Genomic DNA, 27419 nt, shown 5'->3' on the forward strand with positions numbered 1-27419 from the left:
TCTCACCCCTTTGCCCACCTTCCCATCCCATTGCTGTGCAGAAGTTACTGTGAGGTAGCGGTGGGGAGAGTCTGGTGGCTGGACCCGTTCGGAGGGGCCCTTGGGGTGGCTTAGGCTTGGAGCATCACAGGGACCCTAGGGTGCCAGGGTGAGCACAGCTGTGACGTGTGAAGAGGCCTAGGCCCCCAGAGCCTGGGGCATTATGTGAAGGGGCTGTCTCAGGCAGCAGGAATGACAGGCCCTGGCTAGGGGGCCCTCGAGGGCCGTGGGTTTTCCTCCCCGAAGGCCACAGCCGTTTGTCTTGCCTTCCACCTCACCCTTTGCCTCAATGGCGTCTTGCTTCCTCTCCTCGATTCTCACTCAGCCCCCAGCCCCTGACCTTCCCCAAGACTCAGAGCTCGGACCCTGACAGTCATGGTCCCTCTGCTGGCCCCCTTGCCTCAGTTCCCCTCCTCTGTGCCCGCCGTTCCTGTAGTTGCCACTTCCTTGGTCTCCAGATTCTTCAGCCTTCCTCCTCGGCCTGCTTCCTCTCCAGGGCCTGGCTCTGCCTCGCTTCTCTGTATTAACCCGTGTCTCGGTGCTTCTTTCTCTTGGGGATTCCTTCCAACACCCCCAGGCTTCGGGATGCTCCTGATCCCATGAATGCCTGGTTGCCCGGGGTCTCTGCCTGCCCAGGAACCCTGAGGAACCAGTCTCTGACTAGCTGCCGGGCCCTCCCAGCCCAGAGCTGACCTTGGGGGAACCAAGAGTGGCAGTGCTGCCCTGGCAGTGTGAGAGGCAGCCCTCTATGCAGAAGGGCCCTAGCCAGGTCTGCGTGACTGTGCGTGCATGTGTGCGTGTGCGTGTGCATGTGCATATATGCGTGTGTGTGCATGTGTGCGTATGCATGTGTGTGTGCATAGGTGTGTGCGTGTGCGTGTGCGTGCATGTGTGAGTGCATGCGTGTGTGTGTGTGCGCGTGCGCGTATGCTGCACTAACCTGCCGCTTGCTGACTGAGGTTTTTGTCTGTACACAGGCGAGTGAGCTCAGGGGGCCACCTGCGCTCCCCCCGCTACCCTCCGAGCCGCGCCCCTGTCTCAGGCACCTCTCGGACCTCGCTGTGTTTCACTGCCTCCTGCCCACAGACCCAGGCCCGCCGGCCCGGACCCGTCCCAGCCTCCCCTCCCCACCCCATGCAGCCCCCAGGGGGATAGCCCATGGGCCCCTGTGGATCCTCCCTCCCCAAGTGGACACATGGCTGTGCAGGCCAGGAGGCCCACAGATGGACTGAGTGCTGGGAAGGGGCGGCTGTGAGGGGTATCATCCCCCTGAGTCTCTCCCTGAAGGGGAGCACCGGGCGAGTGCATGTGCTACTGCTGCTGCAGGCCTGTCTATCTGTTTGTCTGTCTGTGTGTCTGTGACAGTCAGGGAAGGATGCCTCTGAGCTGAGGTGGGGTGAGACAGAATGGGAGAGATTAGGGCATGGCGTGGAGGGGCCCAAGGAGCAGGGGCTGTTGACAAGGGCCTTACCAGGAGGGATTAGGACACTGACCATTCTAGAAATGGGTTTCAAATGGCACAACACTTTCTATTCCACAAAAGACCAAAAGCCAGAGGCCCCAGGCTCTGTGCTGATGAACAGCCTGGCTGAGCCCTGGCCCTGGCAGGTTGAGGGACCATTTGGGGCTCCCTCCTTCCCTGTCAGGGCTGGGGATGCTCTGTCTGGGAATGAGGGAGTTAACCAGGTTTGGTGCAGGAGCAGGGGCAAGGGGCCACTGTAGTGAGTGTGGAGAGATTTGGAAACACCTATTTCTTAACTCAAATAAAGTCCAGTTTGTACCCAGCTGGTGTGTTGTGTTTTTTTTTTTTCCCCGCCGCTGTCTCTGCCACCACATGGCCCTCTCGGTTTCCCCTCCCTCAGTTCCCTCTTGCCTCCATGAGTTACCCTCCCTGGCCTAGCTTGGATTGACATCTTGAAGCCAGGTCTGGGCATGCCTTGCTGTCCTGGCCAGGTGGGTGGGCTTTCCCCATCTCCAGAGAACAAAATGCATCTCTCTCTCTGTGTCTGTCTGTCTCTCTGTGCGTGCGTATGTGTGTCTCCCTCACCCTGTGTGTCTCTGCTCTGTGCGTGGCCCCCATGGCTGCTTTCCCCTCAGCACACCCTGAAAGCCGGTCCCTGGCCGTGCTGGCCCCCCTGCAGGACGTGGACGTGGGGGCCGGGGAGATGGCGCTGTTTGAGTGCCTGGTGGCGGGGCCCACTGATGTGGAGGTGGATTGGCTGTGCCGTGGCCGCCTGCTGCAGCCTGCACTGCTCAAATGCAAGATGCATTTCGATGGCCGCAAATGCAAGCTGCTGCTTACATCTGTACATGAGGACGACAGTGGCGTCTACACCTGCAAGCTCAGCACAGCCAAAGGTAACTCCCCACTCAGGCCTTAGGGCTGCCGTGGGTGCCCAAGAGATGGAGGGAGGGGACTGGAGGTGCAGAATAAGATGCCCGGGAAACAGAGCTCCAACCCCTAGGGGAAGTGTTGGGGGTGGGAGCTAGTACACTGCCCTGGCCTCAGTAAAATGAGCACTTAGAATAGTGCGTAGCACAAAGGAAAGGCTGCAACACGGTTAACTGTTCCTAGGAGGGAATGTGTCTGCTGAGGTGAATGTGGGTTCCAACGCCTGCCCTGCAAGTCACCAGCCACATAACTTTGAACAAGTCACTTCATCTCTCTGAGCTTTAGCCTGTTCATCTGTAGAACAGGGATGGTGATCATGCCTCCTTTGTAGAAGGATTGGTAGGATTAATGAGATAGTGTACGTGAAGAACGAAGCACAGGGCCTGTCAAAGGGCCTTTCCAGGAGAGGGTAGGGCACCGACCATTCCAGAAATGGGTTTCAAATGGCACACCTGCTTAATAAATGCCAGCCATTGTTACCACTGATGCTATCTCTGACCTGGGCCTGCCCTCATGGAAGGGCAGAGATGATGGTACCTGCCTCGCCACGTTGTGGATGATGAAGAGCTAAGCAGAAGCTGGAGGGGCTTTCGAAGCAGGAGGGTGCATCGGGTCAGCATAAGGGACCCTTATCTCTTCCAGAAGCTTCTTTGGAGTTTGGTAGAGTGGGGCCAAGGGGCATCTGCTCTGGGTCTGGGGCAGGTGGCTAGGAACATGGGCATGATCCCGGCACGGAGGAGAATTCTGAGATGGAGATGGAGGAGGGCTGGGCTGGGCTTCTAGGACCCTGTCAGAGCTGGGCTGTGCTTCATCCAGGGTGGGCAGGGTGAGGGGAAGAGGGGAGAGCTGGGGCCAGGCCCTAGGCTCCTATGGAGTCCCCAGCCCACATGGCAGCCTGAGCCCACCCTTGCTGACTTCCACCCTCTCGAGAAGGTCTGGTCTCTGGATCTGTGCCTACTGCCTCCCCTGGGTACCCAGAGCCTTTGCTGGGCTCTGCCCAGGCTCTAGCTTCAGCCTTAGATCAGGAGTGGCGGGTTGGGATGCCTGGGCCTCCTTGGCCTTCCCTGTCTTTGAGCTGCCCCCTGACCCCCAGATGAGCTGACCTGCAGTGCCCGGCTGACCGTGCGGCCCTCATTGGCACCCCTGTTCACACGGCTGCTGGAAGATGTGGAGGTGTTGGAGGGCCGAGCTGCCCGCTTCGACTGCAAGATCAGCGGCACCCCACCCCCTGTTGTTACCTGGACTCATTTTGGTACGGCCCCTAGGCTGCAGGTGTTGAGGGCCCCCCAAGGGCCCAGGCGGGGATGGGGTACACCCAGAGGGCAGGGCCTGTCACTGTGCCTGCTCCGCATTCCCACTCCTCCCTCCTGCAGGCCGCCCCATGGAGGAGAGTGAGAACTTGCGGCTACGGCAGGATGGGGGTCTGCACTCACTCCACATTGCCCATGTGGGCAGCGAGGACGAGGGGCTCTATGCGGTCAGTGCTGTTAACACCCATGGCCAGGCCCACTGCTCAGCCCAGCTGTATGTAGAAGAGCCCCGGACAGCCGCCTCAGGCCCCAGGTACCACCGGGGCCCCACATGATGCCGGGGCTGCCTGTGAGGGGCCAGCCTAGCCCTGGGGTGGGAGGCATGGCCCTGGGCCTCTGGGCAGCCGTATGGTCTTGCAGCTCGAAGCTGGAGAAGATGCCATCCATTCCCGAGGAGCCAGAGCAGGGTGAGCTGGAGCGGCTGTCCATTCCCGACTTCCTGCGGCCACTGCAGGACCTGGAGGTGGGACTGGCCAAGGAGGCCATGCTAGAGTGCCAGGTGACCGGCCTGCCCTACCCCACCATCAGCTGGTTCCACAATGGCCACCGCATCCAGAGCAGCGACGACCGGCGCATGACACAGTGTACGTGTCTGGGAAGGACCCCGGGAGTGTCCCCTGCAGCATCCTCTTGGTTTGCAATGCCCTGCCCCTCTCCCCAGCTTTCCCCAGGCCTTCCCTCTGTAGCCTGACCAGGGACAGGGCACCTGGGGGAAGGGAACCCAGAGGGACTGTGAGGTCATTGCCTCCCCTGCAAGCCTGCACAGCACAGCACTCATCTGTTGAGTCACCCCTCGGTGCCTGTTAGCACTGACTGGGCAGGTAGTACAGCCTGCTGCTAACCTGCATCGGGCCCATGAGCAAGTTACAGAAGCCCTCCGTGCCTCAGTTTCTCATCTGTAATTGGGTTGTTATGAGACTAAATCAGTTAATACATATAAGCCCTAGAGCAGGGCCTGACACCTGGCAAGCAGTCGGGAGGTGTGACGTCTCACTGTTCCTGTTTTAGTAGCCATTATCATCAGTGGTGGTACTTCCTGGAGACATTGCAATGAAAAAGCAGGTGTGGGCAGTGTCTGGCATGGAAAGGGTGCTCTGCCCAGTGTTGTTAACAAATAACAAATAAAGAAGAAGGGGCCAGGGGAGACACAGAGGAACATATTTGGGTTGGTGTCCTCTAAGCCTGGGACATTTTCTCATGGGAGCATCTCAGTTCCATCCTTGAAGGAATCTGAGTCTTGTGTGAGAAGGTCTGCCCACCTCCCATAAGACAGTGCCCACTCTTTGACCCATGACGGTTTCCTCTTACGGCTGCAACATGACAGAGATCACCTTCATTAAGTGCTTTCTAAGTGCCAGGCCCTGAGAGCTAAAGGTATGACAAGGACCATCTTACCTTGCCACAGGCCTATAAGGCAGGTACTATTAGCCCCATTTACAGATGAGGAAACTGAGGCTTAAAGAGATACAGGAAGCTGCCCAGAGGCAAGAAAGGACTGTCTGACCCTGGTGCCCAGCTCCTAACCAGGATGTCCCTGTCACCCATGCTACATTCTCCCTGCCCGCCCGCCCATCTCCAGTGATGCTACCCCTGCTCCCACCCCTGCCCACAGCCTCCCATGACTGTCATTCTCAGCAGCAGGCCTCCTTGTCTCTCAGTCTGCTCTGAGGTCCTGGGTGAGTGTCTGTCTCAGGATCTGAGCTGGCGTCTCTGCTTCTGCCTGTATCTAGGGTCACTGGCAGCCCTTGGCTTCTCTTCTCTTATAAATAGTGTCAGCAGAGATAAATGAATGGGTAACTGTTCTATGCGGAGATAACTGCAAAGAGAAGGGAGGGGTGTCTGGGGACAGCCCTGACACAAAGGAGGACAGTGCAGGCCTCCTCTCTGTGTCCTCGCCAGAGACAGCTTCCTTATCATCCAGGGAGCAGGGAGTAGGGAAAGAGCTTTGGAATCACATGGAACCAAGGTCAAGCCTTCATTTATTAGCCGTGTGACCTTGACCAAGTCAATATCTCCGACCTCATTGGTAAAATGGGGATAATTTTGTAGAGTTGTTGTGAGGATTCCAGGTGGGGAAAGCATGTCAGGTACCTGGTACAGGCTGGGCACAGAGCAGGCAACTCTTGTAATATATCATAGAATGTATTTGGCACTTACTGTGTGTGAGGTTCTGGGTCTGGTGGGACAAGCAGATCTGACAAAGTCAGCCCTGTCTTTAAGGAGCTTGCAGGCCAGGTCAGGAGCTACGACTTATGCAAGAGGAAGAGCCCCCACCCGTGAAAAGCAGTGTGGGCCAGTGCCCATCGATGTGCAAGCGAGAGGGTTGGGGTCCTGGGAGGAGTCCGAGGATGAGGGGTAGAGAGCGGGCCAGGGGCAGGAGGGCTTCATGGGCTGCACCACTTGAACTATGTCTTGAAGGACAAGGAAGCCTCAGGTAAGAGGAGAGCATTCCACAAGGGAGGAATGTTGTGAGCGATGACCTGGAGATGGAACTCAGCGGCTCGTTCAGGGGCCTGATGGTTTGCCAGTATCAAGATGCAGAGGAGCAGCAGAGAAGTGGCTGGCAGGGAGTTCGGGTTGAGGGCTTTGCTGCCCTCCTGGAGGGCTTCCCTGCAGCTGCGCTGGAGACAGAATGGCAGTGGCCTGGGGATGGAGAAGAAGGGCTTAGGGGAGGGGCCTTGGGAGCAAAACCTTGTTCGAGTTTTGACATAGAGGTTGTGACCCTGCAGAGGTGGGGAGACGAGGGGCCAGTCAACAGGGGCAGGGACCCTAGAGGGTGCCCAGTGTAGGAGGAAGCAAAGATGATAAGTTGCCTGGCCTGATACACTGGAGGAACAGACCAGAGGGGTCAGGGCAGATGTAGACTTGGAAGCCAGCTCGGGCCGGGACCCGGAGTTTGCTGTGGATGCACTTCCTGCTGTCTGCCCCATCCTTGCCCCATCCTTCCCCATTCGCCTCCTCCCTACAGTGGATGGGGATGAGGGACCAGGCCCGGGATGGCAGAGGCCTACCCCTCAAGGTATCCTCCAGGCTCAGGCCCAGTGTCACTGTCCCTCCCCCACCAGACAGGGATGTCCATCGCTTGGTGTTCCCTGCCGTGGGGCCTCAGCACGCCGGTGTCTACAAGAGCGTCATCGCCAACAAGCTGGGCAAAGCTGCCTGCTATGCCCACCTGTATGTCACAGGTGAGGCAGGCACCCTCGTGGTCAGCTGCATGCACAGCCTGGCCTCTGGCACTACCTGGGGTCTCAGGGAAAGGGGCCTCCACATCAGCTCCCTTCCCCTCCATCCCCTGGGGACCCCCCCCATCTTGCCCTTGCCCCTGCCCCTGCGGCTGAGACCCCAGGCCCTAGACTCCTGCCCTGAGGCTTGGTGATCCTGTGGGGCTGTTGGGCCCTTGGGCCCAGCAGACATTTGACCTGTGGCTTTCAGATGTGGTCCCAGGCCCTCCAGATGGTGCCCCGCAGGTGGTGGCTGTGACGGGGAGGATGGTCACACTCACATGGAACCCCCCCAGGAGTCTGGACATGGCCATTGGTGGGTCAGGGCTGCACAAGGCCGTGGGTGGGGAAGGGGTGTGGACAGTGCAGGCTCAGGCAGGGCACCATGGGGGCCAGACCCCAGAAGCAGATGGGCAGGGGCAGGAGCTGATGGAATGCTGGCAGGAACAGCTTTGCCCGTCTTCTCTCCACGGTGCATGGTGTTCTCGCTCTGGGTCAGGAGAGGAGGCACGGGGCACTGCCACATTCCCTTCCTATTCTCAGAGGGACTGGGTGCTTGGGTCAGGACTTGCAAATGCCCTCTCCTCCTCTTGTCCAGGATCTCCTTCCACTCTGCCTCAGTTTCCCTGCCTCAGGTATCAAGGAATTAGAGTTCAATTCCAGCCCCATCTGTACTTGTAACTGGTATCTTGTTGGCTCTAAACATCCCAGGGAAGTGGCTGGGCAAGAGCAGATTGGGGGACAGAGAGGAAGCAACAGCAGGGACTGAGGCATGTCCTCAGAGCAGACTAATGATGAGTTCCAGGGTCCCAGTCCAGCTGGATGGGGAGGGGGTGCTGCTCGTGTAACACCAGTCTCTAGTAGCTCCTCTCCCGCCAGACCCGGACTCCCTAACGTACACAGTGCAGCACCAGGTGCTGGGCTCGGACCAGTGGACGGCACTGGTCACAGGCCTGCGGGAACCAGGATGGGCAGCCACGGGGCTGCGTAAGGGGGTCCAGCACATCTTCCGGGTCCTCAGCACCACTGTCAAGAGCAGCAGCAAGCCCTCGCCCCCTTCTGAGCCTGTACAGCTGCTGGAGCACGGTGAGCCTGGGTGCTCCTGTTGGGTAGGGGTGGGAGATGCTGGGATGGGGAACGGGGCCCTGTGGTGGAGGCTGAAGGGCTGGCCTGCACATGGTATCTGGCAGGAGCAACCAGGCTGGGCAGGACCTTGGCCTATCTATACACTTCCTTCTCCCTCCTGAAAGCAGCAGGGCACAGTGGCCGAAGCTCAGGCTTTGGGATCGGGCCTGCTGGAGTCCAACCCCACAACCCCAGCTTTGCCACTCCCTGGCTGTATTCCCTGGACAAATCGCTAAAGCTCTCTGAGCTTCAGCTTCCCCATCTATAAAAACGGAGCTCAAGTGTTGATGAGGGGTGTTAAAGGAGTGGTGTGTGCTGAGGACCTGGCGTCAAGCCCAGCACAGAGCCTGCACTCTCCTTCTCCCAGGCCCACCCCTGGAGGAGGCCCCTGCCGTGCTGGACAAACCGGACATCGTGTATGTGGTGGAGGGACAGCCTGCCAGTGTCACCGTCACATTCAACCATGTGGAGGCCCAGGTCGTCTGGAGGAGGTGAGCCCCTTTCCCACATGTGGCTGCTCAGGTCTGGCCCAGCCTGGCCAGAATTTCCTGGGGCAAGATCTGGGTGACCTCCCTGTCATGTGTCCCTTAGCTGCCGAGGGGCCCTCCTAGAGGCACGGGCAGGTGTGTACGAGCTGAGCCAGCCAGATGATGACCAGTACTGTCTTCGGATCTGCCGGGTGAGCCGCCGGGACATGGGGGCCCTCACCTGCACTGCCCGAAACCGTCACGGCACGCAGACCTGCTCGGTCACATTGGAGCTGGCAGGTGGGTGACAGCGGGTCCTTCTTCCTAGTCTCCCTCAAAGGCCCAAAGCTCTCTCCTCACACCCCCAGGTACACAACCCGCCTGATACTGCTGCAGATCCAAACCCATGTCCTCAGGCCTGTCCATGTCATGGCTATACAAATACCATACTAGTAATAATGACAACAATCATACTAATAAGATTTATTGGCCAGGCGCGGTGGCTTACGCCTATAATCTCAGCACTTTGGGAGTCCGACATGGGTGGATTACCTGAGGTCAGGAATTTGTGACCAGCCTCACCAACATGGTGAAACCCCGTCTCTACTAAAAATACAAAAATTAGCTGGGCATGGTGGTGGGCCCCAGTAGTCCCAGCTACTTGGGAGGCTGAGGCAGGAGAATCACTTGAACCTGGGAAGCAGAGGTTGCAGTGAGCCGAGATCGTGCCATTGCACTCCAGCCTGGGCAACAAGAGCAAAACTCAGTCTCAAAAAAAAAAAAAAAGATGTATTGAGCCTAGTGTGTGCCAGTCTCAGTACTCAGCACTTTATGTGTATTGCCTCATTTAATGTTTACATCAGCCTTGTGAGATGGGGTAGTTATTATCCCCATTTTACAGATGAGGAAACTGAGGCTGAGGCTAAGAGTAACTGGCCCAAGTTCACAGAACCTAATAAGTACCGGACTGGGTTCAAGTGTGGCTGCCTGACTCCTAGCTCCTGTGTTAAACATAATAGGAAATAGTATCTCAGATATAACAAACATGAGAAGACCAAGTTGGTTTTTAAAGAAACCCGTGAGCACATCTTATCACCAGACTGCCAGCCCTGAGGATCCTGGCGGCCCTTTGGCACAAGCCTGTTTGACAGAGCCTCCCAATGTTTGCAGCAATAATTCTTTTTTCTTTTTTTGAGACAGTCGTCTCACTCTGTCACCCACACCATCTTGGCTCACTGCAACCTCCACCTCCCCGGTTCGAGTGATTCTTGTGCCTCAGGCTGCCAAGTAGCTGGAACTACAAGCATGCACAACCACACCCAGCTAATTTTTTGTATTTTTAGTAGAGATGGGGTTTTGCTATGTTGGCCAGGCGGGTTTTGAACTCCTGGCCTCGAACTCCTGGCCTCAAGTAATCCGTCCACCTCGGCTTCCCAAAGTGCTGAGATTATAGGTGTGAGCCACCGCACTGGGCCTTAGGATTCTTTTTATAATTTCTCCTTTAAAGATGTAGTCTCTCAAACTAGTTGCTATCTAATGCATTAGGTACTAACTGTTTGGTTTTCTAATTTGTTAATTAACTCTAGACATATGTAACTGCCACTCAGAACTCTTGATCAACATGGGCTAAGCAGGGTTACCTGCTGAGTAAATACAAATCCAACCAAAAGCAAAGAAAGAGACATTTTACTTAGAACAGGCAATCTTATCATGGGTAAATGGACATTTTCTGATGCTTTCAAAAGACCATTGAAGCTCACTTGAAACTTTCAGGTGCTTTGACCTTCACAGACTGCGCCCACCACCTCCCAGCCCATGGGGGACAGGATTCCTAGAGGGGAGGGGAGGCATCTGTGAAGTGGAAGAGAAGTGGCAATAGGGTGTGTAACGAGGAGACAGGGAACCCTTCCGGCCCTGCTGTGAAGATGGTGGGATGGCTGGGTGCTCTTTTAAGTGTCTCCCTCCTTGCCTGTCCTGTCCCTAGCACTCTCCACTCAGTCACCACTTTACTCCTTGGCAGTTCATCTTTAGGACTCACCTTTCTTCCCAGATATAGGAGGAACCCTGAAGTTTGGGGGGCCCCTGGCCCTCAGAGCCCTGCAGCACAGCCTAGCTGGAACAGTGACTGATGGAGCCCCATTTGAGCCCAGCCAGCCAGGGCTCAGATGGAGCTGGGGCTTGCACTGACACTCCTATTCCACTAGACCCCACCCTGCCACACCCAGACAGGGCAAGTGGAGCGGTGGCCCCCCTTCCTCCATGTCAACCTCACTGCAGTGTCTTCCCCATCCCCAGGATGGCCTCCCCTGTTGTCTGTGTGCCTGTGAAGGGTGGGGGTCCACACCTGGCCACCCTGCCTTCCCAAGTACCTGACTCATCCTGCTTCTCCTCAAGCTGAGATGCTCAAACATGCTGCGGTTGGGGGTAGGGGCTGGCGGAGGACACCTGGAAGTCACAGCCTCCTTTGCAAAGCACACTGCAATATGTATTTAATTTCATCATGAGAATTAGAAGCTGCTTTACCAGGAAATCATATGACCACATGATATGTATGGAGAATGAAATCACAATCATATGTGGAAGATAGAGTCCATTTCTAGACGGTTTGGTATTTAGGGGTTACTTGTTCATCTTGCCATCTCCCAGGTGCTATTAACAGAAGCCCCTCTAAACATTTTTCAAAGATTCAGAGAAAAAAACTCCAAGATAGAGGCAATGCCATCCATGAGCTTAATTCAGGGTCACAGGCTGAGCCACCTGCAGGGGGCCAAGTTCAGGTAGTCAGAAGCCAGCGGGTGGCCCTGTGAAGAAGGGCGGCCACCCACAGGGGGCAGCATTGAGCCGCTCCTCGCCCGCGGATTCATGCAGTGACGGGAGCGACACAGGATGGCCAGTCCTGATTTTTCAAGAAAGGCAGGAAATCCAGATTTCTTTTGTGTGTGAAAATCTCCTAATTTCAAAGCTGCTAAATTAATACTGAAGGTCGAACAAAGCAAGCCTGCACCTTGTGCCAGGTTTCCTGAGATTTGGAGAACATCATGTTTGGATTTACGGGGGCGGGGGCGCTTGGTCCAGGCGGGGAACTCTGTTGTCCCAGTTGGTGGGGGGTGGGGGACGGTGGCTTGCTGGGAGGCGGGGGTCTAGCGTTCTGCCTGAGCCAGTCGCTGATGGGGGCTCTAGGGAGGGGCTGAGGAGGCAGGGTAAAGCCGATCCTCTGCCCCCTCTCTTCCCACTCCTATCCCCATGTGTTTCAGAGGCCCCTCGGTTTGAGTCCATCATGGAGGACGTGGAGGTGGGGGCTGGGGAAACTGCTCGCTTTGCCGTGGTGGTTGAGGGAAAACCACTGCCGGACATCATGTGGTACAAGGTCAGAGTGTGCTGCTGGCTGATCCTGGGAGGGAGAGGAGGGGCTCCCTGGGGGCGTGGTAGGGTCCTGGGAGGCTTAGGAGGGCGGAGCCCGGGCGGAGGCGTGGTTAGGAGGAGGAAAGGGGATGCAGAGGACTGACTAGCTGAGGGGCGCAGGGCTTTCTGTGAAAGATAAGGGAGGAGCTGATTCTGGGTCCTGGGAAGAGATGCACTGACCAGAGTAGATGAGGACGGGGTCTGGAACAGCGGCTCTTGGCCCCAAGGCAGAGGTGAGGCCAGGCCCAGGCTGAAGGTGAGACCCAACTCTGCAGGACGAAGTGCTGCTGACCGAGAGCAGCCATGTGAGCTTCGTGTACGAGGAGAATGAGTGCTCCCTGGTGGTGCTCAGCACGGGGGCCCAGGATGGAGGCGTCTACACCTGCACCGCCCGGAACCTGGCGGGCGAGGTCTCCTGCAAAGCAGAGTTGGCTGTGCATTCAGGTGGGCAGGTGTTCCGGAGAAAGGTAAAGCGCCCACCTCCTGGAATCTGATGTGACACCCCCGCCATGCTCTGCCCAGGAAGCAGCCAGCCCTGGACTCCCAGCCACCACACCCCCAGCCCAGCCCTCCACCTTGAGCCCCCAACATTCTTGCACCTCTTCTGTCTCCTTCCTCTGTCCACCTGTCCCAGTCTCTGGCCTGCTTGCTTTCTTCCCCTCCCACCTAACACCATGACATCTCTGCCCCAGCTCAGACAGCTATGGAGGTCGAGGGGGTCGGGGAGGATGAGGACCATCGAGGAAGGAGACTCAGCGACTTTTATGACATCCACCAGGAGATCGGCAGGTGTGGGGCTAGGAGGGAAGCCAGTGGAGGCTGCTGGGTCTGAGGGCTGGGAGGTGTGGAGAGGGCCACAGTGATGGCTGATCCCTGACCCCGTCCCGGTGTCAACCAGGGGTGCCTTCTCCTACCTGCGGCGTGTGGTGGAGCGTAGCTCCGGCCTGGAGTTTGCGGCCAAGTTCATCCCCAGCCAGGCCAAGCCAAAGGCATCAGCGCGTCGGGAGGCCCGGCTGCTGGCCAGGCTCCAGCACGACTGTGTCCTCTACTTCCATGAGGCCTTCGAGAGGCGCCGAGGACTGGTCATTGTCACTGAGCTGTATCCTGGGACAGGCTGGTGGCTGGGGGGATCCATGCCTAAATGACTGGTCCTTATAACATCCAATAGGCAACATGTTTTACAGTTTACAAAGTAGTCCCATTGACAATTGGGAGGGATACATCTGGAGACTGCTATGAAAACCAACAGTTTTAAGCCCATTGTTAGCTTCAATTTACATAGCATTTCATGTATGCCTGGCAGTGTTCTAAGAGTCTTACAAATATTAACCTATTTAATCCTCATATATTCCTATCTCCTGGAATTTTATCGTTAACTTGTATTATCCCCATTTTACAGATGAAGAGACAGGCATGGAGAGGTTAAATAACTTGCCCAAGGTCACACAGCTAGCACGTGGCCTATGCTTTTCATCATGAAATGCAGTACAATGCATCTGCATATTTGAAGTGGCCCCATTTCAGATCAATACTTGGCTTTATTTGGAGGCTGTTTTCATAAGGAACAGATTTTACCCTTTCCTGAAGGCTGTGGTTAAGCAAAGGCACATTGAGGTAAGGATGCTGGGTGATCAGCTCATCACCCCAGTAGCAGGGTGACCGTAACCTGCTCATGAGCCTCCTGCCTGCACTGTTTGAATTCAAACCTCAGCAAAATGACAACTTATTCCATGTCATGGACCTTCTAGGTCATTCTCAAATAGAGTCAAGAAGTCCCATCCACAGTCAACAGAATTCTGCTGTAATTTGATCCCTATAAATGCTTTACAGGGTGGGCAGGAGAGGAAATTTCATTCTCGTCTTACTCCTGGGAGAACCTAGGCTCAGAGAGGTGAAGTGACTTGTCTGAGATCCCATAGAAAGTGGGAGTTCAAGCAGGGATGTCCCACCTGTGCCCTCAGAAGACAGGAGGTGGGGAGGGGGTACATGTGGAGGAGGGGAGAGATAGTCTCTGACTAGTATCAGGTCTTCTGTAAGGGAATGGAGAACCTCATGCTGAGCTGGGACCCGCCCTGAGCTCTGGGGTGGGCTGGGAAGTTGGCGCTGGGCACTGTTCTCCTTGATCTGAGATGTAGCTGCACAGAGGAGCTGCTGGAGCGAATGGCCAGGAAACCGACCGTGTGTGAGTCTGAGGTGAGGGCAGTGGGTGGCAGGGGCCAGGTTGGGCACCGGCCTTCACCCACCTGAGCTTTGAGAATCAACAAATGGGTCCTGAGCCTGCCATCTGTGTCCACAGGAAGCCAGGGGTGGAGGCAGAGAGCACTGTTAGGCAGGCAGCAGAGTCCCCATCCAATGATACCAGACCCCTGTCTATTTGGGACTTGCGCTATTCTCTCTAAATCTCAGCTAACCCAGCCCAGTTCCTAACTGTTGTTTCCCACTCCATCACCTAAGCATCCCCCAAACATTTCTCCTGGAAGGAGCCCCACCTAGATTTTATTGATCTCGCTGCAGTCCTGCCATGTCAGGCTGTACATATTGTGCACTGCACAATTCTACTTATTACCATGCGATGGCTCCTCCCTATAATTGTGTTGTACCCTCCCGTGCACATGGTAGCCTTGGATCTTTGCAACCCCAAACCTGTGTTTCAGCCCCTTCCATGAGCCATCTGAAGGCTACTCCACAGGCACAGCCTGACCGCTTGCCGCCCTGGAGGTAATCAGACACATACCACCCTGCCCCCACAGACTCTGGGCCCCCTGTTTCCACAGATCCGGGCCTATATGCGGCAGGTTCTAGAGGGAATACACTACCTGCACCAGAGCCACGTGCTGCACCTCGATGTCAAGGTGAGGTGGGGACTGGAGAGCAGACAGGCCCTGTGGGAGCCAGGAGTGGACTGTCCTTCCTTGTTCATTCGGCCCCCACACCTCGCCTTGTGTCTTCCAGCCTGAGAACCTGCTGGTGTGGGATGGTGCCGAGGGTGAAGAGCAGGTGCGGATCTGTGACTTTGGGAATGCCCAGGAGCTGACTCCAGGAGAGCCCCAGTACTGCCAGTATGGCACACCTGAGTTTGTAGCACCCGAGATTGTCAATCAGAGCCCCGTGTCTGGAGTCACTGACATCTGGTAAGGCTGGCATGCTGGGCTGGGTGGGCCAGGGCAGCTGCCCTTGGGGCTGTGCTGGGGATGCGCTGACTGACAGGGAGATTTACCGAGCCTGGATTCCTTCTGACAGTGGGCTGGAGGTGTTGCTTGCAGGGTTTCCTGCCCATGTTACTCCTTGCCCGTCATGAGTCAGGGCTGCCCCATTCTCTCAAGGCCTTAGCCCTGTTAGTCCTTGACTCCTCGTCTCCCCTGGAAGCTGCGCCTTGCCCTCAGCAGCCAGCATGCCTCCTCCAGTGAGGCAGGCAAGGTCCCATTGGTCCCCAGACTTCCCTGGGCTTCCTGGGCCAGCCCCGCCATGACCCTGGATTTCTCCAGGCATATCTGGACCTGTGGGTTCAGGGTCCTCCCTGAAGAAGCCACTCCTGTGCCCATTGTCCATGGCAGTGTTCCCAGGGAGGTAACCGCTCACTCAGGTCAGCAGTAGCGAAGAACTGCTCCCTTCCAGTCAGAGGGGTGCAGTCCTCTTACCCATCACTCTCCTTTCCTCACAGGCCTGTGGGCGTTGTTGCCTTCCTCTGGTAAGGACCCCTCTGCAGTGTCCCAGCAGTCTCCTGGCAGGTCCACCTCTGACCTTTGCAGGGCTACAGCCCACCCCCTTCTCTTCCACACCCCCCACTCCTTCTTGTACTGCAAGAAGCCTCATGTGCATGAAGTTGGACGCCCTGGTCTGCATGCCCACACTCTGCCTGTCCCCACACCCCTCCGTAAGAGGTGGGCACCCTGGATGGAGAGAGCCCAGCGCAGGCTCAGGGCCATGGAGGCAGGGAACTCTTTGGCTCTGAGTGTCTAAAACTTGGACTCGAAGGGAGTGGAGCTCAGGATGGGCACATCCCCTTGGCACAGACTCTTCACTCATGGGGAGGCCACACTGGAGGATGGATGGAACAGGTCCTCTAAAGCACAGGCCACTAGGCCCCAAGGCAGCACCACCTTTCTGCCCATCAGGGGGCTGGGGAGGGGACAGGGGAGAAGAGAGTCTGCAGCCTCGCCTCTTACCCAGATTTGCCCAGCCTCTGTCATCCTAACAACCCCAGAGCCTCCACCTGTCCCCAGCCCTGTGCCCCCACTGGCATCCCCCTTTGTCCCCACCTGCCCCGCACGACACCCCTCTTCACCTCTGCAGTCTGACAGGAATCTCCCCGTTTGTTGGGGAAAATGACCGGACAACATTGATGAACATCCGAAACTACAACGTGGCCTTCGAGGAGACCACGTTCCTGAGCCTGAGCAGGGAGGCCCGGGGCTTCCTCATCAAAGTGCTGGTGCAGGACCGCCTGTAAGTACAAGGCCCTGGGAGCCCCCACCTGCAGGGTCACCCTCATACCACCTGCCTGCTCCTCCCAGACTCCTGCCGCTCGACATGCAAGCCCCCAAGTCCTTAGGAGCCCTGTTTGCTCAAACAGTTATTGACTGACTGGATGACTGAATGATAAATCCCTTCTTAATCCTCATTCATTCACAGGAGACCTACCGCAGAGGAGACCCTAGAACATCCTTGGTTCAAAGTGAGTCTGGTCTGCAAAGTGGTGGCACAAAAGGTGGAGGGAGGGAGAATGTTACTAACAGTTCTATTTATTGAGTACCTACTATGTGCAGTAACCACGTTAGGCATTGAATATGCATATGACCTATTAACCTCACAATAGCTTTGCAAAGGAAGACATTATTAGTCCCATTTTGTTGACAAGGAAACAGGCTTAAATCAGGGATGGATTTGGGGTATCCTGGACTCCAGGGCTTACGTCTGGACCTTTCCATCCTGGGCATCCTCAGTGGAGTTCTCCCCCATGCTTGAGACCAGACCCTGGTCTTCCTGACTTCTGCCTTTCCATCTCTGTCCTGCACTGGTCCCACACACTAGCGTTGGGGGTGACCAGGCAGGCTCAGCTCCTCGGTTATGAGCTTCATGTGGGCAGGTTCTCGGTTCTCACTCATTCATCTTCAAACCCCAGTGCCTCAGGGCACAGTGCCAGGCATTGATGGAGTCTTGGGGATTTGGGAGCGGATTTGAAGGCTGAGGTCATTCTGGTGTCAGGAGTTGAATTAAGAGCCTCCTTTCTCAGACCTGAAATGAGCTCCGGAAGAGAGAGCCTGGGTGGGTAGCCGAGGGAAGCATCCATCTTGGTCTGGACCACCAAGGCTCCAGATGTCTGGGGTGTTGGCCCTACATGGAGACAGAGAGGAGCTGAGGAGCCAGGGCCTAGGTAAGGGGCCTAAGAGCACAGGCCTCCCAGGGCAGCTGGTTTACCAGGACAGGGCCATGAGCCCTGGTGGAAGCTCAGAAGCCTACCTCTGGGAGCTACCACTTTCCTGCCTCCCCCTTGGGGGCTTTAGGGGATTTGTCCCTAAGGACACCCTGGCTGTAGGCATTGTCCTGACAGACCCAAGGGAAAGGGGACCCCAGGAGCCCAGACTCAGTGCTGCTCAATCCACTCTCTCCTGCCACCCCGCCCCATGGAGTTTGCCTCTCTGTTGCCAAACCTGGAGGGTCTAGGTTGACAGCTTTCCCTCAAGCCCTCTTTCCTGGGTTTGCAGACTCAGGCAAAGGGCGCAGAGATGAGCACAGATCACCTGAAGCTATTCCTCTCCCGGAGGAGGTGGCAGGTGAGTGTGGCAGGCCAGCCTCTATGCTTTCCACCTTCTCCTTCTCTCTAACACCGCCTTCCCCCTCCCATGGGTCTTCATCTCCTGCTCCTGTCTTCTCGCTTTCACTGGCTCCATACCCAGTTTCCTGCCTGTTCCCTGACCCTCTGCATGCTCAGGCCTCTTCCCCAGGGCTGAGGTGGGCCTGGGGGGGACAATCCTGCCCCAGGGGTCCCTCAGGTCTGACTCCAGTAACCTGTCTCCAGCGCTCCCAGATCAGCTACAAATGCCACCTGGTGTTGCGCCCCATCCCGGAGCTGCTGCGGGCTCCCCCAGAGCGGGTGTGGGTGACCATGCCCAGAAGGCCACCCCCCAGTGGGGGGCTCTCATCCTCCTCGGATTCTGAAGAGGAAGAGCTGGAAGAGCTGCCCTCAGTGCCCCGCCCACTGCAGCCCGAGTTCTCAGGCTCCCGGGTGTCCCTCACCGATATTCCCACTGAGGATGAGGCTCTGGGGACCCCAGAGACTGGGGCTGCCACCCCCATGGACTGGCAGGAGCAGGGAAGGGCTCCCTCTCAGGACCAGGAGGCTCCCAGCCCGGAGGCCCTCCCCTCCCTAGGCCAGGAGCCCGCAGCTGGGGCTAGCCCCAAGCGGGGAGAACTCCGTAGGGGCAGCTCGGCTGAGAGCGCCCTGCCCCGGGCCGGGCCGCGGGAGCCGGGCCGGGGCCTGCAGAAGGCGGCGTCTGTGGAACTGCCGCAGCGCCGGAGCCCCAGCCCGGGAGCCACCCGCCTGGCCCGGGGAGGCCTGGGTGAGGGCGAGTATGCCCAGAGGCTGCAGGCCCTGCGCCAGCGGCTGCTGCGGGGAGGCCCCGAGGATGGCAAGGTCAGCGGCCTCAGGGGTCCCCTGCTGGAGAGCCTGGGGGGCCGTGCCCGGGATCCCCGGATGGCACGAGCTGCCTCCAGCGAGGCAGCGCCCCACCACCAGCCCCCACTCGAGAACAGGGGCCTGCAAAAGAGCAGCAGCTTCTCCCAGGGTGAGGCAGAGCCCCGGGGTCGGCACCGCCGAGCGGGGGCGCCCCTCGAGATCCCCGTGGCCAGGCTTGGAGCCCGTAGGCTACAGGAGTCTCCTTCCCTGTCTGCCCTCAGTGAGACCCAGCCATCCAGCCCTGCACGGCCCAGCGTCCCCAAACCCAGTGCCCTTAAGTCTGCAGAACCTTCTGCCACCACACCTAGTGATGCCCCGCAGCCCCCTGCACCCCAGCCTGCCCAAGACAAGGCCCCAGAGCCCAGGCCAGAACCAGTCCGAGCCTCCAAGCCTGCACCACGCCCTGAGGCCCTGCAAACCCTAGCGCTGCCCCTCACGCCCTATGCCCAGATCATTCAGTCCCTCCAGCTGTCAGGTCACGCCCAGGGACCCCCGCAGGGCCCTGCCGCGTCGCCTTCAGAGCTCAAGCCCCACGCAGCTGTCTTTGCCAGGGTGGCCTCCCCACCTCCGGGAGCCCCCGAGAAGCGAGTGCCCTCAGCCGGGGCTCCCCCGGTGCTAGCCGAGAAAGCCCGAGTTCCCACGGTGCCCCCCAGGCCAGGCAGCAGTCTCAGCAGCAGCATCGAAAACCTGGAGTCGGAGGCCGTGTTCGAGGCTAAGTTCAAGCGCAGCCGCGAATCGCCCCTGTCGCGGGGGTTGCGGCTGCTGAGCCGCTCCCGCTCCGAGGAGCGCGGCCCCTTCCGCGGGGCCGAGGAGGAGGATGGCATATACCGTCCCAGCCCGGCGGGGACCCCGCTGGAGTTGGTGCGACGGCCTGAGCGCTCGCGCTCGGTGCAGGACCTCAGGGCAGTCGGGGAGCCGGGCCTTGTCCGCCGCCTCTCGCTCTCACTGTCCCAGCGGCTGCGGCGGACCCCTCCCGCGCAGCGCCACCCGGCCTGGGAGGCCCGCGGCGGGGACGGAGAGAGCTCGGAGGGCGGGAGCTCGGCGCGGGGCTCCCCCGTGCTGGCGATGCGCAGGCGGCTGAGCTCCACCCTGGAGCGGCTGTCGAGCCGGTTGCAGCGCAGCGGCAGCAGCGAGGACTCGGGGGGCGCGTCGGGCCGCAGCACACCGCTATTCGGACGGCTTCGCAGGGCCACGTCCGAGGGCGAGAGTCTGCGGCGCCTCGGCCTTCCGCACAATCAGTTGGCCGCCCAGGCCGGCGCCACCACGCCTTCCGCCGAGTCCCTGGGCTCCGAGGCCAGCGCCACGTCGGGCTCCTCAGGTGAGGAGGGGCAGGGGTAGGGCAGCAGGTGCAGAGGAGGCTGGGGTGCGCTGGAGAGAGGCCGTGGGAGGAGCAGAGGGGCTGGGGACACCCACGAGGGGCAGGCTGAGGCCCCGAGGGTGGAATCGGCAGGGCTGGAGGGGAGGAAAGCAGGACTGGCAGCAGGGCAGGGTGGGGCTAGGTGTTCCTTCTGGTTCTCTGGGCTGAGGGCTGCAGAGAGGTGTGAACTTGCTGGTACCGACTGAGCAAATGCTAACGGGCCTGGGTCTTCACAGCCCCAGGGGAAAGCCGAAGCCGGCTCCGCTGGGGCTTCTCTCGGCAGCGGAAGGACAAGGGGTTATCGCAACCAAACCTCTCTGCCAGCATCCAAGAGGAGTTGGGTCACCAGTACGTGCGCAGTGAGTCAGGTAATAGAGGCCTGCTGGGTGAGGACCCTCCTCCCCTCCTGCTATCCCCTACCCATATCAGGGAGCTGTCATGGCTGGTGAGGGGTGGGCCACCTTGATGAGCCTAGTGGAAGGGGTCTGCTCAGACAACTATAACAATAGCAGTAGCTGTCATTCATTAGAGAAGCTAAGTGTTCTATTCAACACTTTACAAGCGCTGCCTTATTCAATCCTGCAGCATTGCTTGGGAAATATTAGTATCATTGTCTCTATTGTACAGGTGAGGAAACCGGCTTAGTGATGCTAAGGATCTGTCCAAGTCGCAGGGCTAGTAAGTGGAGCAGCTGAAGTTGAACTGTGTGACCTTCTGCAGCCAGGTCTGGGAAGGGGCTTCAGGACACCATACTTATGTCTGTCAGGGGCTGGCCTCCTCTCTCCTGGGAGACCCTAGAAGGTTTCTGTAACTGGCTGCACTTTTCAAGGAGCTCAAGATATAGGGCCCTCCTGCCCCCACAGTTCCCCTTTAGATGTGTGTGTGCTTGGGTGTGTACCCAAAGACACTCACTTTCTCTCCAGCCTAGAGGACCACGACCTGTATTGTGCCCCCTAAGTCTCCATTGCCCTGCAGCTCCGAACACCTGACTGGCCCTCCCTGACCCTTCTGTACAGAAAAGCAGCCTTCGGAGCTCTTTGCCAGCTCTTCGCCCTCTTCTGTTTCTCTGCCTGAGTGTCCTGGAGCTCCAGATAGGGAGGCATTCCCCACGTGGGGTCACCCCATCCCGCCTGAAAAAGGCGCATTACTCAAGGATGACCAGCAAAGGCTTCGGGAGGTTGGGTTTTCCAGAGCAGCATGCAGGAAAGGAGAGAGTCTGTGAAGCCAGGCTATGTGCAGGATCTTGACAAGCCACCAGTCCTGTTCTTCCCCCATTTCCTGGTAAAACTCAGAATGGAGTTGCTGTCGAGTCTTGCCTCAGCTGGGCTTGTAGGGATTGTGTCCAGCCTTGGCCAGGGCAAAGGGGGCTGCAGTGAGAGAAAAAGAGGGAGGGAAGGGCCGCTGGTGGGGAAGGGAGGGTGGAAAATGAGAGGGAAAGAAAGCGATCAGCCAGCAGAGAGGCCTGGGGACAGCTGATCCCTTCCCACCTGGGGCCTCCTCCCGGCCCAGTTTTGCTTATGCAGCTGATTTCCTGCCTAGGCAGTGTCCCCTTACCTTATCCCCTCCCTGTTCTCTGCAGAAACAAGGCTGTCCCAGTCCACTTTAACAACCAGGGCTGGCCCCTGGGAATGGGGGTGGGGCTGGCGGGGCTGGCAGGGCTGGGCCTGGGTCACTTTCACCTCTGAGAGAGGTGGCCTCTCTCTCTCTCTCCCTGCTACCCAGTACCCTCACTTGGCCTGGAGGCAGCCATTGAGAAACTGTGTTCACATTGCCTTGTTGGAGCCTCAGTGTGGGACCCCTCCTTGGGGAGCAGTGGGGTACAGCGGGAAGGGGGCACACTGCCATCCTGATCACCACTCCTGCTGAGTACTCCTCTCCTGCCTGGCTCATCCCCACTCCCAGTCCCCCACAATTCTTCAGACAGGCAGCAGCTGGGGCTCCCAAGGCTCCTCAGCTTTCTCTGCCCAGGTGAATAAAATCCACCCCCAAGTCCTCCCCTATCCCCACCCTTCACCCACCACCCCCATGGCCGAACTGGGATTCTTCTAAAGGGATATTCCCAGGGATCATGCACTCAAATCCTCAGGGCACTAAGGAGTCACAGGCTGGCTACATTGGAGGAAGGAAAACTGGTCTCATCCCTAGCCCTACCATGTGCACAGCCACCAGCTGGCTGTGAAGGCAATTTCTCTGCTTTGCTGAAACAGCCTTTCCCTGGGCGTCTGCTCCAGGCTTCTCTGCTGGCCATATTATTGAGATAATGCTAGCAACAAGAAAAGTTAGTATTTATAATCAGTTACTGTATGGCAGACACTTGACATGCCTTGTAATTGTTGCAGCAAGAATCCTGTGGGCGCGGTATTATTTTCCTTGATTTACAGATTAGAAATGGAGCTTCTGAGAGAGTAAATGACTTGCCCAAGGTCAGGCAGATACTGTCTCTTGCCCCTTCAAAAGCTCTCACCACTTAATTGACCTGAAGGAGTATATAGGAGACCTACGACCCTGTCCCCGGATGGCAGGTGGGAAGAGGGGCCTGGAGGCCGACACACTTCCAGGATCTGCCCACATTTTCCTAGACTGCAACTCTTTTGAGACTGCATGTTCTGAAAGAACATTCCTCATTCGGTCCCATCGCAGCTCAGGTCACTAACTCACCTCAATTCTTTTCTCACTTGCCCTGTTGTGCCCCAGAGAGGGTGGGTCTTGCAGGATCTTAACCATTATAATTTTTCAACATTTGTTTGCTTTTATTTTATTTAACAAATGCTTATAGACCGCTTAATTAGTGCCAGGCCCTGCTGTCAGTGATTTACAAACCCATGACATAAGTAGCATCGTCAATAGTCAGTGCAAGGAAAAGGCAGTCCAGCACAGTGAGGGCCTGGGGAAAGTGATGCTCGCCCCAAAGAAAATTCTTGAAGGCATGGCCTGGGGTTCCACTTTCCACATCTGCCTGGGAAGAGACAAGGTTTCACGCTGCTTCCTGATGGCTGTTTGCAGGCCTTCTCCACCCCTCCCTCAGCGGTAAGTGGGTCAGGGCCCCCACAGACAGATGGCTGTCTCTGCTTTTCCTCCAGACTTCCCCCCAGTCTTCCACATCAAACTCAAGGACCAGGTGCTGCTGGAGGGGGAGGCAGCCACCCTGCTCTGCCTGCCAGCAGCCTGCCCTGCACCGCACATCTCCTGGATGAAAGGTAAGGAAACTGCCTCCCACAGAGAGGGAGGCCAGCAAGTGGCCCTGAGCCCAGGGGATGGGAGGAGCTAGGCCAGGGTGGGGGCTGAGCATGGTTGTGGGGATGTTGGAGTAGGGAGTGAGTGAGGGGGCCTGGACATGTGCTAGCTCACTCAGCAGCTCCTCCTGCTTCTCCCTGTCCCCAGACAAGAAGTCATTGAGGTCAGAGCCCTCAGTGATCATCGTGTCCTGCAAAGATGGGCGGCAGCTGCTCAGCATCCCTCGGGTGGGCAAGCGGCACGCCGGGCTCTATGAGTGCTCCGCCACCAACGTCCTGGGCAGCATCACCAGCTCCTGTACCGTGGCTGTGGCCCGTGAGCCTGGGGCAGGGCCCCAGGGGGGTAGTGAGGGGGTGGCGGGGCAGCGCTTGAGGGGCTCTTAGCTAGGGTGTAGGGGCTCACTGGGACTCTTCTTTCTCTTGCCAGGAGTCCCAGGAAAGCTAGCTCCTCCAGAGGTGCCCCAGACCTACCAGGACACGGCGCTGGTGCTGTGGAAGCCGGGAGACAGCCGGGCACCTTGCACGTATACCCTGGAGCGGCGAGTGGATGGTGAGGATGGGGCAGCCGGAGGGTAGGGGGAGCGGCAGGGGGAGTCTGGGAAGGCCAGTGCCCTCCCGGGCTCCACAGATAGCACTGTGGGAGCTGGCGTCACCCCTTCTGTGACCTCAGCCCCTCCCCCATACTGCCTATAGGGGAGTCTGTGTGGCACCCTGTGAGCTCAGGCATCCCCGACTGTTACTACAATGTGAGCCACCTGCCAGTTGGCATGACTGTGAGGTTCCGTGTGGCCTGTGCCAACCGTGCTGGGCAGGGGCCCTTCAGCAACCCTTCTGAGAAGGTCTTTGTCAGGGGCACTCAAGGTCAGTGCAATGGTGTGGGGTGGGGGAGGAAGGGGGCCCTGAGCATAGGGTTCTTGGGGAGCACCATGGCCTTGCCCCAAGGCACCGTGGTGATGATTTTCTTTGTCTCTTAGATTCTTCAGCTGTGCCATCTGTTGCCCACCAAGAGGCCCCTGTCACCTCAGGGCCAGCCAGGGCCCCGCCTCCTGACTCTCCTACCTCACTGGCCCCACCCCCAGCTCCTGCTGCCCCCACCCCCCCGTCAGTCACTGTCAGCCCCTCATCTCCCCCTACAGCCCCCAGCCAGGCCTTGTCCTCGCTCAAGGCTGTGGGTCCGCCACCCCAGACCCCTCCACGAAGACACAGGGGCCTGCAGGCTGCCCGGCAAGCAGAGCCCACCCCACCCAGTACCCAGGTCACCCCAAGTGAGCCCAAGTCTTTCGTCCTTGACACTGGGACCCCGACCCCAGCCTCCACTCCTCAAGGGGTTAAACCAGCGTCTTCCTCTACTCCTGTGTATGTGGTGACTTCCTTCGTGTCTGCACCACCAGCCCCTGAGCCCCCAGCCCCTGAGCCCCCTCCTGAGCCTACCAAGGTGACTGTGCGGAGTCTCAGCCCGGCCAAGGAGGTGGTCAGCTCCCCTGGGAGCAGTCCCCGAAGCTCTCCCAGGCCTGAGGGTACCACTCTTCGACAGGGCCCCCCTCAGAAACCCTACACTTTCCTGGAGGAGAAAGCCAGGCAAGCAGGGCTGGGGAAGGGAAGAGGACATAGGGGAGTGGGTCAAATGTCTGGAGCGCATGGCTTCGGAGAGAAGACCAGACTGTACTGGCTGGGGTGAGGGGAGGTGCTGAGACCTGGGTTATTAGCATCATTGAGTTTAAATGTGCCAGACTACACTGCGGGCTTTAGCCATGTGATCTCATCGAATCTTCGCAACTCTGAGAGACACTGCGCTGTTAGCATCACCCATTTCACAGGTGGCAAAACTGAGGTTAGAGAAGTTCTGGGATTTACCTAAGGTACAGAGCCAGTGAGTGGCAAAGCTGGGACTCGAAGCCTGGTTTCTAGGATTGAACTCTGGAGCCCACACCGGAACTGCTGCATTCTTGCCCCTAGGGGTCCCTGCTCTCCTCCGTTAGCCTTCACTGTGAAGTGTTCTCCTCCTCTCCTCTGAGCCTGTGGTGACCCTCCCCCCGACACACAGGGGCCGCTTTGGTGTTGTGCGAGCGTGCCGGGAGAACGCCACGGGGCGAACGTTCGTGGCCAAGATCGTGCCCTATGCTGCCGAGGGCAAGCGGCGGGTCCTGCAGGAGTACGAGGTGCTGCGGACCCTGCACCACGAGCGGATCATGTCCCTGCACGAGGCCTACATCACCCCTCGGTACCTCGTGCTCATTGCTGAGAGCTGCGGCAACCGGGAGCTCCTCTGTGGGCTCAGTGACAGGTAGCTGGGCATTCTGGGGGAGTAGGGAGGAAGAGGTAGGGGAGGCTGGGCCGGGTGTCATCTGCTCCACCCCTGCTCTCCCAGGTTCCGGTATTCTGAGGATGACGTGGCCACTTACGTGGCGCAGCTGCTACAAGGCCTGGACTACCTCCACGGCCGCCATGTGCTCCACCTAGACATCAAGCCAGACAACCTGCTGTTGGCCCCTGACAACGCCCTCAAGATCGTGGACTTCGGCAGTGCCCAGCCCTACAACCCCCAGGCCCTTCGGCCCCTTGGCCACCGCACGGGCACGCTGGAGTTCATGGGTGAGGGGACCAGCTGCCAGCCAGGGTGGGGACAGGGCACTGCCGGAGAGGCAGCAGCCAGGGCTCACCCCACTTCACTTACATATGTGCCACTTATTGAGTGATTACTGTATGCAAGCAATGAATGAAGTATGTGGATTTTTCTTCCAATTGATCTTTACAATAACCCTGGAGTGTGGCACAATATTAGCCCCCTTTTACAGATGAGGAAACTGAGGTGTACATCTGATGTTAAGGATTTGTGCAATCAGACAATTATAAATGCTAGAGACAGGATTCGCTAAAGCCAAAAAGACAGGAGAATCAATTATTATTTTATTTAAATAAGGAGAACCAGCTACATTGAGTAACCTGCTAAGTGCTTGACGTTCATGATCGCTCTTCCTTAGTGTGGTTCTACAGGCCACACTTTACAGACGAGGCTATGGAGAGCCAGGCAGGTTTAGTAAATTGCCCAGGGTTCCATAGCTAGAAGTGGCAGGTCTAGGATTAGAACCAGCCAGGCTGATTTTGAAGGCTTTTAATCTTGGTGTCAGCCACACTCTTTGTGAATGGGAGCCATACCTTGGAGCTAATCCAAGGGAGCTTGTCACCCTGCTTCTCAGCCCCTCTGGAGTTCTAGGGACCCCCTCCATTTTGTGCCCAGGCTAATTCCTCAGGTGTCCCATATGTCTCTTGGGGTATGCCACCACCTCTGTCCTGCCTACTGGGCTTCAGGGCCTGCCACTTTGGTCATTCCTATGGTCTGGTGACCTGGGCATTGTCCTGCTGCTCAAGCACCCAGGGACCTCCCCCGCCCCCACTTCCCTGCCACCAGGAAGCTGGGTCAGCTTGGCCTCTGTCTCCTGTCAGCTCCGGAGATGGTGAAGGGAGAACCCATCGGCTCTGCCACGGACATCTGGGGAGCGGGTGTGCTCACTTACATTATGTGAGTGTCCCCTACCCGCCACAGCCCTCTCTGCCCACACAGTGAGCTCCCGGACTCACCTTCTGCCAACACCCTCTCCCCCATGCCCCACCTCCTCTGTACACACATCACACCGCACACTCACACTCAGGTACAGAGCAGCATGGCCCTGAGCACTGTGCACCCGACACTAATGTCCTTCCGGGCCTGGGTGTTGGCCTCCAGTCTGCCTATGTCAGTCAAGCTATCTTCCCCAACAGGCTCAGTGGACGCTCCCCATTCTATGAGCCAGACCCCCAGGAAACGGAGGCTCGGATTGTGGGGGGCCGCTTTGATGCCTTCCAGCTGTACCCCAACACATCCCAGAGCGCCACCCTCTTCTTGCGAAAGGTCCTCTCAGTACATCCCTGGTGAGTGAGCCCCACACCTGCCATCTCCCAGTGTCACCTGCCCCCGGCCCGGCCTGTGCCAGAGATTCCCCAGCTCCTCCCCTGCTCTTAGGAAGAAGTCTGCTGCTTCTACTAAATGGTCATACTACCTACCATTTAAAGCCTGAGACAACCCCATGCAAGGCAGAATCACTGCCCCCATTCCAGAGATTGGGGAACTGAGCTCTTGAGCTGCCCAAGATCACACATGTAGGGGTGGATCCAGGATTGGGACATGGGTCTGCAGGAGGACAGAGCCCTGGCAACTCC

At 57.9% G+C, this 27419-nt stretch overlaps 1 protein-coding gene across 13 annotated transcripts in view; it reads left to right on the forward strand.

Annotated features, from left to right (window-relative positions):
* LOC105481268 (striated muscle enriched protein kinase) overlaps window positions 1-27419 on the forward strand; it is a 59162-nt gene that overhangs the window by 30662 nt on the left and 1081 nt on the right. For 9 of the 13 annotated variants that reach the window (XM_011740759.3, XM_024792681.2, XM_011740761.3 and 6 more), the window contains 31 exons: window positions 2137-2397; window positions 3525-3683; window positions 3805-3994; window positions 4102-4325; window positions 6807-6926; window positions 7174-7278; window positions 7842-8048; window positions 8455-8578; window positions 8679-8854; window positions 11809-11921; window positions 12232-12400; window positions 12649-12745; window positions 12855-13055; window positions 14092-14149; window positions 14731-14808; window positions 14909-15087; window positions 15618-15644; window positions 16250-16402; window positions 16589-16631; window positions 17662-17730; window positions 17976-19950; window positions 20226-20357; window positions 23070-23186; window positions 23371-23538; window positions 23650-23772; window positions 23916-24083; window positions 24197-24800; window positions 25267-25506; window positions 25591-25814; window positions 26667-26742; window positions 26982-27131. In XM_011740759.3, coding sequence (XP_011739061.2) covers window positions 2137-2397; window positions 3525-3683; window positions 3805-3994; window positions 4102-4325; window positions 6807-6926; window positions 7174-7278; window positions 7842-8048; window positions 8455-8578; window positions 8679-8854; window positions 11809-11921; window positions 12232-12400; window positions 12649-12745; window positions 12855-13055; window positions 14092-14149; window positions 14731-14808; window positions 14909-15087; window positions 15618-15644; window positions 16250-16402; window positions 16589-16631; window positions 17662-17730; window positions 17976-19950; window positions 20226-20357; window positions 23070-23186; window positions 23371-23538; window positions 23650-23772; window positions 23916-24083; window positions 24197-24800; window positions 25267-25506; window positions 25591-25814; window positions 26667-26742; window positions 26982-27131 — 6730 coding nt within the window. Of the gene's footprint in view, window positions 1-1016; window positions 1825-2136; window positions 2398-3524; window positions 3684-3804; window positions 3995-4101; window positions 4326-6806; window positions 6927-7173; window positions 7279-7841; window positions 8049-8454; window positions 8579-8678; window positions 8855-11808; window positions 11922-12231; window positions 12401-12648; window positions 12746-12854; window positions 13056-14091; window positions 14150-14730; window positions 14809-14908; window positions 15088-15617; window positions 15645-16249; window positions 16403-16588; window positions 16632-17661; window positions 17731-17975; window positions 19951-20225; window positions 20358-21711; window positions 21958-23069; window positions 23187-23370; window positions 23539-23649; window positions 23773-23915; window positions 24084-24196; window positions 24801-25266; window positions 25507-25590; window positions 25815-26666; window positions 26743-26981; window positions 27132-27419 lie in introns of those variants that run through there. The other 4 variants (XM_011740770.3, XM_011740771.3, XR_011610071.1 and 1 more) reach the window with 3 other exon arrangements.

This window comes from Macaca nemestrina, chromosome 11 (genome assembly GCF_043159975.1).
Source record: "Macaca nemestrina isolate mMacNem1 chromosome 11, mMacNem.hap1, whole genome shotgun sequence".
Taxonomy (NCBI): Eukaryota; Metazoa; Chordata; class Mammalia; order Primates; family Cercopithecidae; genus Macaca; species Macaca nemestrina.